We start from the raw sequence: 12,814 nt of genomic DNA, 5'->3' as shown, positions 1-12,814 counted from the left end.
CAGCTCCATCTAGTGGATGTATAAGCCAACCTACTACTACTACAGCTCCATCTAGTGGATGTATATGTCAACTCACTACTACTACTACCACCACTACTACTACTACAGCTCCATCTAGTGGATGTATATGCCAACCCACTACTACTACTACTACTACCACCACCTCGACTACTACTAGAGTTCCATCGAGTGGATGTATAAGCCAACCCACCAGTACTACTACCACCACTACTACTACAGCTCCATCTAGTGGATGTATAAGCAAACGCACTAGTACTACTACCACCACTACTACTACAGCTCCATCTAGTTGATGTATAAGCCAACCCACTACTACTACTACCACCACTACTTCTACAGCTCAATTTAATGGATGTATATGCCAACTCACTACTACTACTACTACCACCACTACTACTACTACCGCTCCATCGAGTGGATGTATAAGCCAACCCACTACTACTACCACCACCTCTACTACTTTTTTAAATCCGGTCCGCTTTATATTTGAAAGAAATCTTAAGATTCATTGAATGCACACCTTATAGTGCAGAAAACACGGCATTCTATTTTCAGCCACCCTGGTCATGGCCATTAGAAAATTGTCAACAGCTGCCTGGACATGCAGAATGATGAATCTGAATACCATTATACGCAGAAACCATATTCATGTGCAATATTTTGAGTTGAAGTTCAATAATGCTAAATGTTCACCATTGATTTTTTGCATATTAGCCAATACTGGCGTCATATTTTTACAATACGACAAAGAAACTAACTAATTTTCAGCCTGCGCGCGACGCCGCTAAGCAGGAAAAGCGAGCAATTCCAAAGGTACACTAAGCGACAAATGCGTGACGCCGCAACCACGCCGCTCGATTTGCATTAAGCTGCGTTTTGGCATTCGACGGGCTCGCAGCTCTAATTGGAATCAAGACTTTAACATGCACACTTTCCCACCCACAAAATGAGCACAAATGGGAGTGAAAATGAGATTGGCTACTAATAGCTATTGATCAGTTTGCGTCCAATGAGCAGGAAGTAGCTCAGACTTCCCAGCCTTTGGACAGCAGGGGAATCTTTAAATTACTGCCAAATAATGATGCATCCAATTTTTTTTTTAAAAGGGTTGACATGTATTTATGGATTACAAATAGAGCGAGATGAATGGATAAAAACATCAATTAAGGCCTTCTGCCACATGACAAGTAGGTCGAAATGTAAAGTAAGCAAGCCCGAAAAGTGTGTGTGCTTTTCTGAGCGTCAATAAAAACTCATAGTGGCTGTACTATACACATTAACTACTATATACTGGTGCTTCTTGTTTTCCGCATAAATCTCATTGGTCAAAGTGTCTGTTCTGGATCGGTTGGAACAAAAACCTGCACCCACAGCGGACCAGTTTGCCCACCCCTGATCTAGTGGATGTATAACACAACTACCCTACTAACCTACTACTAGTACTACAATACTAATGTGTGTATAACAACCATTGCTACAACTACTACAGCTCCATCAAGTGTATAACACAAACTACTACGTGTATAACACAAACTACTACTACTACTACTACTACTATTGTTCCATGTAGTAACACAACCCCTATTACTACTACTACAACATCTAATGTATGCATAACAATCCCTTCTAGAACTACTACGTGTATAACACAAACTACTACTACTACTACTATTGTTCCATGTAGTAACACAACCCCTATTACTACTACTACAACATCTAATGTATGCATAACAATCCCTTCTAGAACTACTACCACAGCTCTATCTAGTGCATGTATAACACAATCCACTACTACTACAGCTCCACCAATGGATGTACAACACAACTCACTATTGCTACTGCTACTGTTATTACTACTACTACAACATCTAATGTATGTATAACAATCCCTACTAGAACTACTATCACAGCTCCATCTAGTGGATCTACAACACAACCCACTATTGCTACTACTGCTGCTATTACTACTACTACAACAAATGCATGTATAAAAATCCCTTCTAGAACTACTACCACAGCTCCATCAAGTGAATGTATAACACAAACCACTACTACTACAGCTCCATCTAGTGGAAGTACAACACAACCCACTATTACTACTGCTACTGCTACTGCTACTACTACTACTGCTACTGCTACTGCTACTGCTACTGCTACTGCTACTGCTACTGCTACTACTACTACAGCTCCATGTAGTGAATCTATAACAGGGGTGGGCAAACTATTCCACAAAGGGCCGCAGTGGGTGCAGGTTTTCATTCCAACCCATAAAGAAGCCACCTTTTCACCAATCTGGTGTCCTGCAAGTGCAATCAGTGGATTGCAGTCAGGTGCTTCTTGTTTTCTGCAGAAATCTCATTGGTTAAAGTGCCTCTGCTGGAACCAAAAATTGCACCCACAGCGGACCTCGAGGACTGGTTTGCCCACCCCTGATCTATAAACACAATCCATATTACTACTACTACTACATCATCTAATGTATGTACCTTTACTACTACTACTCCTACTACCTCTAGTGGATGTAAAACACAATCCCCTACAACTACCACCACTGCTGCTACAGCATCTTATAATCTGCTGCGACTTATATATGAAACAATTTTTCTGATAAGCCCTTCAGTGAAAGTGCGCCTTATACTACGGTGCGCCCTATAGCGCGGAAAACACGGTTTGTCTTATTCAGATATTTTCGCATCTTCCACAACACAAACACTTCTGCCCTCGCCCATATTATTTGATTTTATAGACTTTATTATAGCGAGCGCTATCCTCCCCACCTGTGACGTTGCCGATTCCACCCGGCTGGAGTTGAGACGTTCACGCGATCTGACATGAGGCAGTAATCCAGTTACGGTGCGTGCGATTTGTTTAGCTATTATCATGCAAATGCGTACTGGGTCGGCTTTGACAAGGCTTCATTACAAAGCCTTCACCTCCTTTGTCGTGTGCGATTCCGGCTACAAATTGAAGCGGCGTTCAAAAGGAAATTATACCGTGGTTGTAGCGCATCTGCGGCGCAGGCATGTAATGCTTATTTACACAAGGCTTGAAGAAAATGTTCTGTACAATAGCCTACATGTTCAACATCTGTCCTCTTAATTCACTGGAGGGAAACATCCCTCTCATCGTCCTGTCTTCTGTTTACAAATAGCTCCGAGCTTGCGTTTTTTTGTTTTTTTTTTGTTTTGCAGACAAAACAACTTTGGGAACACGGCGCCGAAAAAAAAGACGCTTTCTACAGGCGAGATAACGTTTGGAGAATTCATGTTCTTTGAAACGCAGGTAGGCGCGTGCCAGGGAGATTGTGGGAATTGTTACATCCGATTTATTCCCGGACCGCCAAAAGCATAGCGACGCCTTACAAAAGGAGTAACCGTATTTTCTCGCGTATAAGCCATATTTGTAAAAAAAAACTCAAGTGTACGACTTATCTATGCACAAATTACTGCAAGGTGACAAATACGAAATGCCATAACGCACGACAATGCGGCCGATATGGTCATTTATTTCAAAATAGAGAACATATAAACAGATAAAACGCTAAACCAAATTAATTTTGACGTCTATGAATGAAATTCAAGTTAAAAAATAAACCGAACTTGCTTAAAATGTGAAAATACACTGGATTTTCCCTTCAAAGTAACACATTTGTACCCCCTATTAAAACCATGAATATGGAGGTGAAAATCGTGAAATGGGGCGGCTTATACGAGAGAAATTGAAAAATGCAATGATTTTAAGGCAATTTTAAAGGTGTAAAAAATACAGCTAGGAAGAAAAAAACAATATGTACCGTATTTTCCCGCATATAAGCCGTAATTGTAACTAAAAAAATGATGACTGAATCAAGGGTATGCCTTATACGCGCACAAGACTTGCTATACTTTTCACCAGTAGATGTCGGCAAAGTAACGTTTACTATGTGTTGGTTATTTTCTGTTTTGCAGTAAGAAAACAACCATTACTGGATAAATTAATTCTGTATAATATTGACCCTAATAATGTGCTTTTGATTCAAACAATATATCAGAAATACACTTGTGCTGATTTTTCTTAAGATTTTCCCTTCAAAGTAAGACATTTGTACTCCCTATTAAAACCATGAATATGGAGGTGAAAATTGTGAAATGGTAAAACAAATTCAACAATTTTAAAGCAATTTTAGGGGTGTGGCTTACATGCGAGTAAATGCGCTAAATTTCATTTTTGGAGAAACCAAGAACAAACATACATTAAATGGAGCACAACAGGCTAAATTAATACCTAAATATAGATTCTTTAAAAAAAAAAAAGACCCGCAACAACACTCAAAATTGTACCGTATTTTTCAAAGTAAGACATTTGTACTCCCATAAAAAGTCGACATGCACGAAATTGCAAGTTGACAATGCCGTAACACCATAACGTCATGACGCCATGACGTCATGACGGCACGAAGCAAGACAATGCGGCCGATATGGTAATTTATTTTAAAATAAAAAAAAGATAAACAGATAAAACGCTAAACCAAATTTATTTTGACGTCTGTGAATGAAATTCAAGAAAATAAAAACGTAAACAAGACTTGCTATACTTTTCACCAGTAGATATCAGCAAGTAACGTTAACTATTTGTTGGTTATTTTCTGTTTTGCAGTAAGAAAACAACCATTACTCGATGAATTACTAACTTATTGACCCTAACAATGTGCTTTTGATTCATACAGTATCTCAGATAAACCACCTGCAATGATTTTTATACAAATTTTCCTTTAAAAAATACACATTTGAATTCCCTATTAAAACCATTAATATGGAGGTGAAAATTGTGAATCGGGGCCGGCTTATAAGCGAGAAATTGTAAAATTCAACGATTTTAAGGCAATTTTAAGGGTCTGGCTTGTACACGGAAGCGGCTTATATGCGAGTAAATACGCTAAGTTGCATTTTGGGAGAAACCAAGAACCAACATATGTTAAATGGAGCACAACAGGCTAAATTAATACCTAAATATAGATTTTTTCAAAATAACAGACCTGCAACAACGCTCAAAATTGTACCTTATTTTTCTGACTATAAATCACACTTGAGTATAAGTCGCACCAGCCAAAAACATAAGAAAAAACAATATATCCCGTATTTTCTTGCATTTAAGCCGTATTTATAACTCAAAAATTGATGGGGGTATGGCTTATATGCGCATAAAAAGTCGACATGCACGAAATTGCAAGTTGACAATGCCATAACGTCATGACGCCATGACGCAAGACAATGCGGCCGATATGGTAATTTATTTCAAAATAAAGAAAATATAAACAGATAAAATGCTAAATCAAATTTATTTTGACGTCTATGAATGAAATTCAATAAAATAAAAACGTAAGCAAGACCTGCTATACTTTTAACCAATAGAGATAGCCAGTAACGTTAACTATTTGTTGGTTATTTTCTGTTTTGCAGTAAGAAAAAAAACATTACTGGTTGAATTACTAACTTATTGACCCTAAAAATGTGCTTTTGATTCATACAGTATCTCAGAAATACCACCTGCGATGATTTTTATTAAAATTTTCCTTGAAAAAATACACATTTGAATTCGCTAAAAAAAAAATCGTAAAATTCAATGATTTTAACGCAAATTTAAGGGTACGGCTTATACATGGGGTGGCTTATATGCGAGAAAATACGGTAAACTGCTAGAATTGGCGTCAAGATGCTCGTTTTTGCTCATGGCGTCTCGTTCTAATGGCGTTTTAATGCACATTGGCTAATTAAATCCTTGCAGATACTCCGACAGTGGTTACCTTTGAGGTCCAGGTTGCGGGCGCCATTGGAGTGCTGAGTCACGGTGCGTGAGTCAATTTTCAGCGTATGTACGTTGTTGGCGTCCCGAGACACCACCACGTTGTGCCACTGATTGTCGTTGAGCGGCTTGTCTGAATTGCCCTTCATTAGCGACGGACCGTTGCCAAGGTCGAAGACGTAGTGGACGTACCTGGGGAGGGAAAGCAGTAACAATGACAAAGATGATGAGAACAAGAACGTTTTTCCAAATATAATTCAGCTGCTGTCCTCAATGCCCCTTCACGCCACACCAATTTGTCTAGAGGGGCTTCAAGATGGATGACGCGTCATTTTTAACATCTAATAGCGCCATTTTATCTCCCAACCCACATTTGTTTGGACGTGCCTCGACGTTTTTTAGTCCTTCACCAGGCTTACAACTCTAAAAAAACGCTATATTTATTCAAAACAAGGCAACATAAAGCACATATGTGAAGTTAACTTGCATGTTAGCATTGGGGTAAACATCTAAAACAGGTTTTATATTAAAAAATGAAGCTAAATACCTGAAGAACGCAGAGATAGTGTTTACAGTGTGAGCTCCAAGGTTGGTTAGGCCAGGTGTCTCCAATCAGGATTCATTAGGAGACGCCCACAACAAGTAGGGGCGGGGCCAGTGACACGAGTGTGTTTTGATTATGAAAAGTAAAGTAAAAGTATAATACTATACCTTTAAAAACTGCTTTATGACATAACTAAATAGAATTAGAGGGGGAAATGACTATAATATTGTCTATTCTTTGCGCAAGATAAAGAATGTCCCCATGTCATATTTCACAAAAATTAAAACATTTAAATATCTGATTTAAAAAAAAGTATTTAAATGTCCAATTTAAAGGTCCATAACTGACAAAAAAATATTTAATATATTTTAAAGCACATTGCTGTCTGTAAAAAAAACCGCAGCTGCAAATATGTAGTTCTTACTTTTCACCACGAGATGGCAACGTCGCGATCTTTTGGTGGTAATAAATACATTTGTGGGTCATTTTTTTTAAGGATATAGTATATATTTATATATTTTTGGGCCATTCTGCCGCAAGTTAAGTGAGTATTTCAAACTTTATTCCAATTTTATTCAATATATACATGTGTATGTCCTATTTAATGGAATATGAATGGAAAATGTTGGGGTAAACCTGCATTTTAGTGGCTCTTTTTGGGCTATTTTGGCTGTTGCATTCAGAAAAACCACAGCAGCAAAGCCTCGACTCTTTGTTTTCGGAATGCTGCTAAATTGAGAACACAATGAAGCTAAAGCTGCTTTGCTAGTTTGGTTAGAAATAGGTTTTGGGGGGGAAATAGGGTTTTTTGGGGGCTGAATTTGCCCTTGAAATGATGCTCACCCTTTGACCAGTTCCACAACAATGAAGTCGCTCCCGTCGCCAGAGTTGAAGAGCATCAGACCATCAGGTGTGGTGGTTTTGAACTGGAAAAATAGGTGCATGGAGGCGTAGGCTTGCAGCGTGGCCAGCGCTAAGTAGCTCCCTTTGGTCCGGAAGGTCACGGGGTCGGCGATGATGTGCCGCATGCCGAAGCGGGCGTTGAGCTCGCAGTAGGAGATGTCGCCGTTTTTGCATTGGTCGAGGTAGGGCACGCCGTTAAAGGAAAGGCCCTGGAGATGGCCGATGAAGTTGGACGGCACCACCGAGATGAAGCGGCGTTCGGTCATGATGCCCGTTTCGATGTTGTGGAACTCCAGACGAGTGTGGGCACCAGTCATCTGGCCTGGAGGCGGGACAAGTAAGGAGGAAGTGATGAGAGCGTTCAAATGATGTGGCGGCGCTCTGCTCGAGGCGAGGGAACGTCTCCGGGGAAATAACAAATATAGCGTTCTAAGGGCGCAATTACACGCGTTCCACCCGGCTTCAAGTAGTATTTGGGAATTCATTTGCATTGCGGGAAAGGAGGGGAAATTACAAGATTATTACAAGAGATAGTCAACAGTACAATTACTGTATTTTCTGCACTATAAGGTGCATCTTCAATGAATGGCCAATGTTAAAATGTGTTTTATTTATAAGGCACACTGGATTATAAAACGTGGTGGGAATAGGAATAGTAGGAATTGTGTTGTGTATCCACTAGATGGGACTGTGGTACTATTGGTAGTAGTAGGGGGTTGTGTTATACATCCACTAGATCAGGGGTCTCAAACTGATTCCGCCGAGGGCCACAGTGGGTCCTGGTCTTTGTTCCAACCGGTCCAGCGCCGACATTTTAACCAATCAGGTGTCTTCTAAAATAAATAGCACCTGACTTTAATTAACTGATTACACTTGCATAAGGTATCGTCTTGAGTTGAAAACCTGCACCCACTGCAGCCCTTTGAGGACCGGTTTGACACCCCTGCACTAGATGGAGCTGTAGTAATGGTAGTAGTTATAAGTTCACTAGATAGAGATGTGGTAGTAGTATTAGTAGGGGTTGTGTTATACATCCACCAGATGGAGCTGTGGTAGTAGTGGTCATAGGAATTGTGTTATTCATCCACTAGATGGAGCTGTAGTAGCAGTGATAGTGGTATCAGTAGTGGTAGTGATAGTGGTAGTGGTAGTAGTAGTAGGTATAGTAGTAGGTGTAGTAGTAGTGGTAGTCGTAGTGGTGGTGGTAATAATGGTAGTACTAGTGGTGGTGGTAGTAATGGCAGTAGTAATGGTAGTGGTGGTGGTGGTGGTGGTGGTAGTAGTAGTAGTGGTAGTAGCGGTGGTGGTAGTAGTAATGGTGGTAGTAGTAGTAGTAGTGGTAGTAGTGAGGTGGTAGTAGTAATGGTGGTAGTAGTGGTGGTGTTAGTAGCAGTGGCAGTAGTAGTGGTGTGGTTAGTAGCAGTGGTAGTAGTAGTGGTGGTGTTAGTAGCAGTGGTAGTAGTAGTGGTGGTGTTAGTAGCAGTGGTAGTAGTAGTGGTGGTGTTAGTAGCAGTGGTAGTAGTAGTGGTGGTGTTAGTAGCAGTGGTAGTAGTAGTGGTGGTGTTAGTAGCAGTGGTAGTAGTAGTGGTGGTGTTAGTAGCAGTGGTAGTAGTAGTTGTAGGGGTTATGGTATACATCCACCAGACGGTGCTGTGGTAGTAGTGGTCATAGGAATTGTGTTATTCATCCACTAGATGGAGCTGTAGTAGCAGTGATAGTAGTAGTAGTGGTAGTAGTAGTAGCAGTAGTAGCAGTAGCAGTAGTAGTAGTAGTAGTAGGGGGTTGTGTTATACATCCACTAGATGGAGTTGTGGTAGTAGTGGTAGTAGTAGTAGCAGTAGTAGCAGTAGCAGTAGTAGTAGTAGTAGGGGGTTGTGTTATTCATCCACTAGATGGAGTTGCGGTAGTAGTGGTAGTAGGGGCTGTGTTATACATTCAGTAGCAGGAGCTGTAGTAGTAGTGGTTGTGTTAAACATGAACTTGAGGGAGCTGCGAGAAATGGAATTTCATACAATAACTAACCAATATTGATCCGTATGTAAGGTGCATCGGATCTTTTGAGAAAGTAAGTATTTTAGTAGCACTTTATTGCGTGGGGAAAAAAAGTAAAAGTTCTAAAAGCTGGCAGACTTTGACAGGGTCCTCCATACCTTCCGGCCACACACGGCCAATTCAACCCTCTTCATTGAGCTTGCACCTTTTTCTCTGTACTTATCCTCTGCTACCATTCTCTACCTGATGCCACGATATGGGACTCACCTCATCTTTTGACCTTCAGCTCGATTGTTTTGTATTGTTTTCTCATCTGGGATGGGGTTTTCAATCTAGCACGGATGCATTTTCTCGCCACAACTGACCTTCCATGGTGACGTTGTCCACGGAGAGCTGCAAGCTCTTGCCTCTCCGAACCACCTTCACCGAGTGCCACTCGTTATCGTTCAGTTTCTGGCCCGCAAAAAGTGTCTCGGGTCCTTTGCCTGCGAATGAGTGGGAAGGAAAATTAGGTCATCGCAGGAGATGGCTATACATGTGCATGCGCATAGGCAGGAAGTAGAAAAAAAACATAGATAAGCTCATACTAGTTTTTCCAATATACATAATGGAGAATAGAAGCGCAACCAATTGGGACCAGACATTGAAAGAGCGAATTCTACTTCAATTTAATGCACGTGAAGTGAATATAAATGTTTTCTAAATTGGATAAATCAAACAAACATATGTAATTAAGCTTCAAATTTAGAATATTTATAATAATAAGTAAAAATAGCCATTCACTCAGCTCTTGAATGCAATTATATGCCAATCAAATGTAATTTCAACCATCTGGAAAATGTTCAGTATTTTATCTAATGCACATGTGTCAAAGTGGCGGCCCGGGGGCCAAATCTGGCCCGACGCATCATTTTGTGTGGCCCGGGAAAGTAAATCATGAGTGCCGACTTTCTGTTTTAGGATCAAATTAAAATGAAGAGTATAGATGTATATTAAATTTCCTGATTTTCCACCTTTTAAATCAATAATTGTAATTTTGTAATCAATTTTTCTGGTTTTAGTTCAAAAATCATTTTGTAAAATCTAAAATTATTAAAAAAAGCTAAAATAAACATTGTTTTAGATCTATAAAAAAAATGAGTATTCAGGGCCTTTAATCCAGTTCTTTTAATCCATTTTTTAAAAAAAATCTAAATATTACATCTAAAATGGTCCGGCCCACGCGAAATCAAAGTTAGAAAAATACGGTACAATTTTGGACATTGTTGCAGGTCTGTTATTTTTTTAAAATTGATATTTAGGTATTAATTTAGCCTGTTGTGCTCCACTTAACATATGTTTGTTCTTGGTTTCTCCCAAAATGCAACTTAGCGTATTTACTTGCATATAAACTGCCCCCATGTACAAGCCAGACCCTGATAAAATTGCCTTAAAATCGTTGAATTTTACAATTTCTTGCGTATAAGCCACTCCCGCGTACAAGCTACACCCTGAAAATTGCCTTAAAATCATTGATTTTTACAATTTCTTGCGTATAAGCCGCCCCACGTACAAACCACACCCTTAAAATTGCCTCAAAATCGTTGAATTTTACAATTTCTCGCGTATAAGCCGCTGCCCGATTCACAATTTTCACCTCCATATTCATGGTTTTAATAGGGAATTCAAATGTGTATTTCTAAGGGAAAAAAATAATAAAAATCATCACTGGTGGTATTTCTGAGATACTGTATGAATCAAAAGCACATTTTTAGGGTCAATAAGTTAGTAATTCAACCAGTAATGGTTATTTTCTTACTGCAAAACAGAAAATAACCAACAAATAGTTAACGTTACTTGCTGACATCTACTGGTAAATAGTATAGCAAGTCTTGTTTACGTTTTTATTTTGTTGAATTTCATTCATAGACGTTAAAATAAATTTGGTTTAGCGTTTTATCTGTTTATCTTTTCTTTATTTTGAAATAAATGATCATATTGGCCGCGTTGTCTTGCGTCATGGCGTCATGACGTCATGACGTTATGGTCTTATGGCATTGTCAACTATAAGCCATACCCCCATCAATTTTTGAGTTACAAATACGGCTTATATGCGAGAAAATACGGGATATATTATTTTTTCTTATGTTTTTCGCTGGTGCGACTTATACTCAAGTCTGGTTTATAATCCGAAAAATACGCGGTCCACTATTGTTAGCATCTCCGCCGCCGTGTGACTAACGGCCACAGACGGCGGCGGGAAGGAGGTGGTCGTGTCGGGGTCACTCAAGCATACGCCGACAGCGTGTTGACAGCTGATGAGTCAGGGGGGCGCCGGCCGAGTCAAAAGGTCGGCGTTAGCTCTCAGGGATGTTTTGATGCCGCTAAGCTAAGAGGACAGTTGTGAACATAAATAGTTGTTCAAAAGACGGTAACCCAGTCAACACGGTGGAAATAAGTCCTCGACGCAAATCCCTTCGGAGACCGACAGATGCTATAATCAAAGTGGCTAAATGCGCACATGCCGTTTTGGGATTTATTATGTTCACCAGTAGCACTGCACTGCCAGGTGATAAACCTCATCAAGCAGATGATTGCACAGTTGTAACATCAATAATAGAGTAAACACCCCTCCACTGTTGGGCTGGTAGTATTTCAGATCATTTTTTATAGTTGTTTGCTTTTGTAAGCCTATTTTTTTATTCTAAACTCATAAAGATATCAGCAGGCTATTACTAGAACGGATATATTTGGATTTTTGCCTAAACTGTGTGTGTGTGAAAAAATTAAAGTGTTTAATTTATTATTTTATTAAATATTAGAAGACTTATGTGAAATTCTAAGTGCCTTGGACAGACTAAAGATTAATCTCAACGTTTTCTATGCTGGTGTAAGTTTCTATTTCTTCTTCTTCGTTCGGCGAAACGTCCGTTTGGCGAAACGTCCATTCGGCGAACTGTCCGTCGGCCAAACGTCCGGCGGCCAAACGTCCGGCGGCCAAACGTCTTTCGGCGAATCGTCCGGTCACGCATTTTATTACTATTAAACCACTCGTTATTTATTACTTTGTCAATATATGGCGAATTAGAAGAAATAAAACATTTTTTTCCAATCCAATATCCTGTTTTTTGTGTTTTTTTCAGAGGGTTGGAACAAATTAATTTCTTTTCAATTCATTTCAATGGGAAACATTCGCTCGAGTTACGAAAAGCTCAACATACGATCTCAGTCTCGGAACGGATTACGATCGTATGTCGAGGTACCACTGTAGTATACAGACGCTCCCCTACTTACGAACATTCAACTTACGAACAACGGTACATACGAACATGTCTGCAAATTGCGTTTAAGTCCAAAAATGTTTGCATGTTCAATTTTGTATTTCGCGCCTTTTTCGGAGTAGTACTTCTTTCCGCCGCTAATACCGACGCCTGGCGCTGTGAGAGCTCAGCTCACCCAGCATCTACCTTCTTCTTCGTTGCAATGCGGAAGTGCGTGAATGTATGTGTGCAAAGAACCTTTTTCATTTGTATCATTAAATATCTCATGCATCCAATATTGAATATGGTTGGTAAAAAGCTAAAGGCTTCTATT

At 39.7% G+C, this 12,814-nt stretch overlaps 1 protein-coding gene across 11 annotated transcripts in view; it reads right to left on the bottom strand.

Moving 5' to 3' along the window:
* Positions 1-12,814, bottom strand: part of nrxn2b (neurexin 2b) — a 390,097-nt gene that overhangs the window by 176,752 nt on the left and 200,531 nt on the right. For all 11 annotated transcript variants that reach the window (XM_077589547.1, XM_077589542.1, XM_077589551.1 and 8 more), the window contains 3 exons: positions 9,607-9,726; positions 7,190-7,571; positions 5,804-5,994 (listed from right to left, as the gene is read on the bottom strand). In XM_077589547.1, the coding sequence (XP_077445673.1) occupies positions 5,804-5,994; positions 7,190-7,571; positions 9,607-9,726 (693 nt within the window). The remainder of the gene's footprint in view (positions 1-5,803; positions 5,995-7,189; positions 7,572-9,606; positions 9,727-12,814) is intronic.

This window comes from Stigmatopora argus, chromosome 20, assembly GCF_051989625.1.
Source record: "Stigmatopora argus isolate UIUO_Sarg chromosome 20, RoL_Sarg_1.0, whole genome shotgun sequence".
Classification (NCBI taxonomy): Eukaryota; Metazoa; Chordata; class Actinopteri; order Syngnathiformes; family Syngnathidae; genus Stigmatopora; species Stigmatopora argus.
The sequence above is the reverse complement of the archived record's forward strand: the minus strand, read 5'-3'. Positions and strand labels throughout refer to the sequence as shown.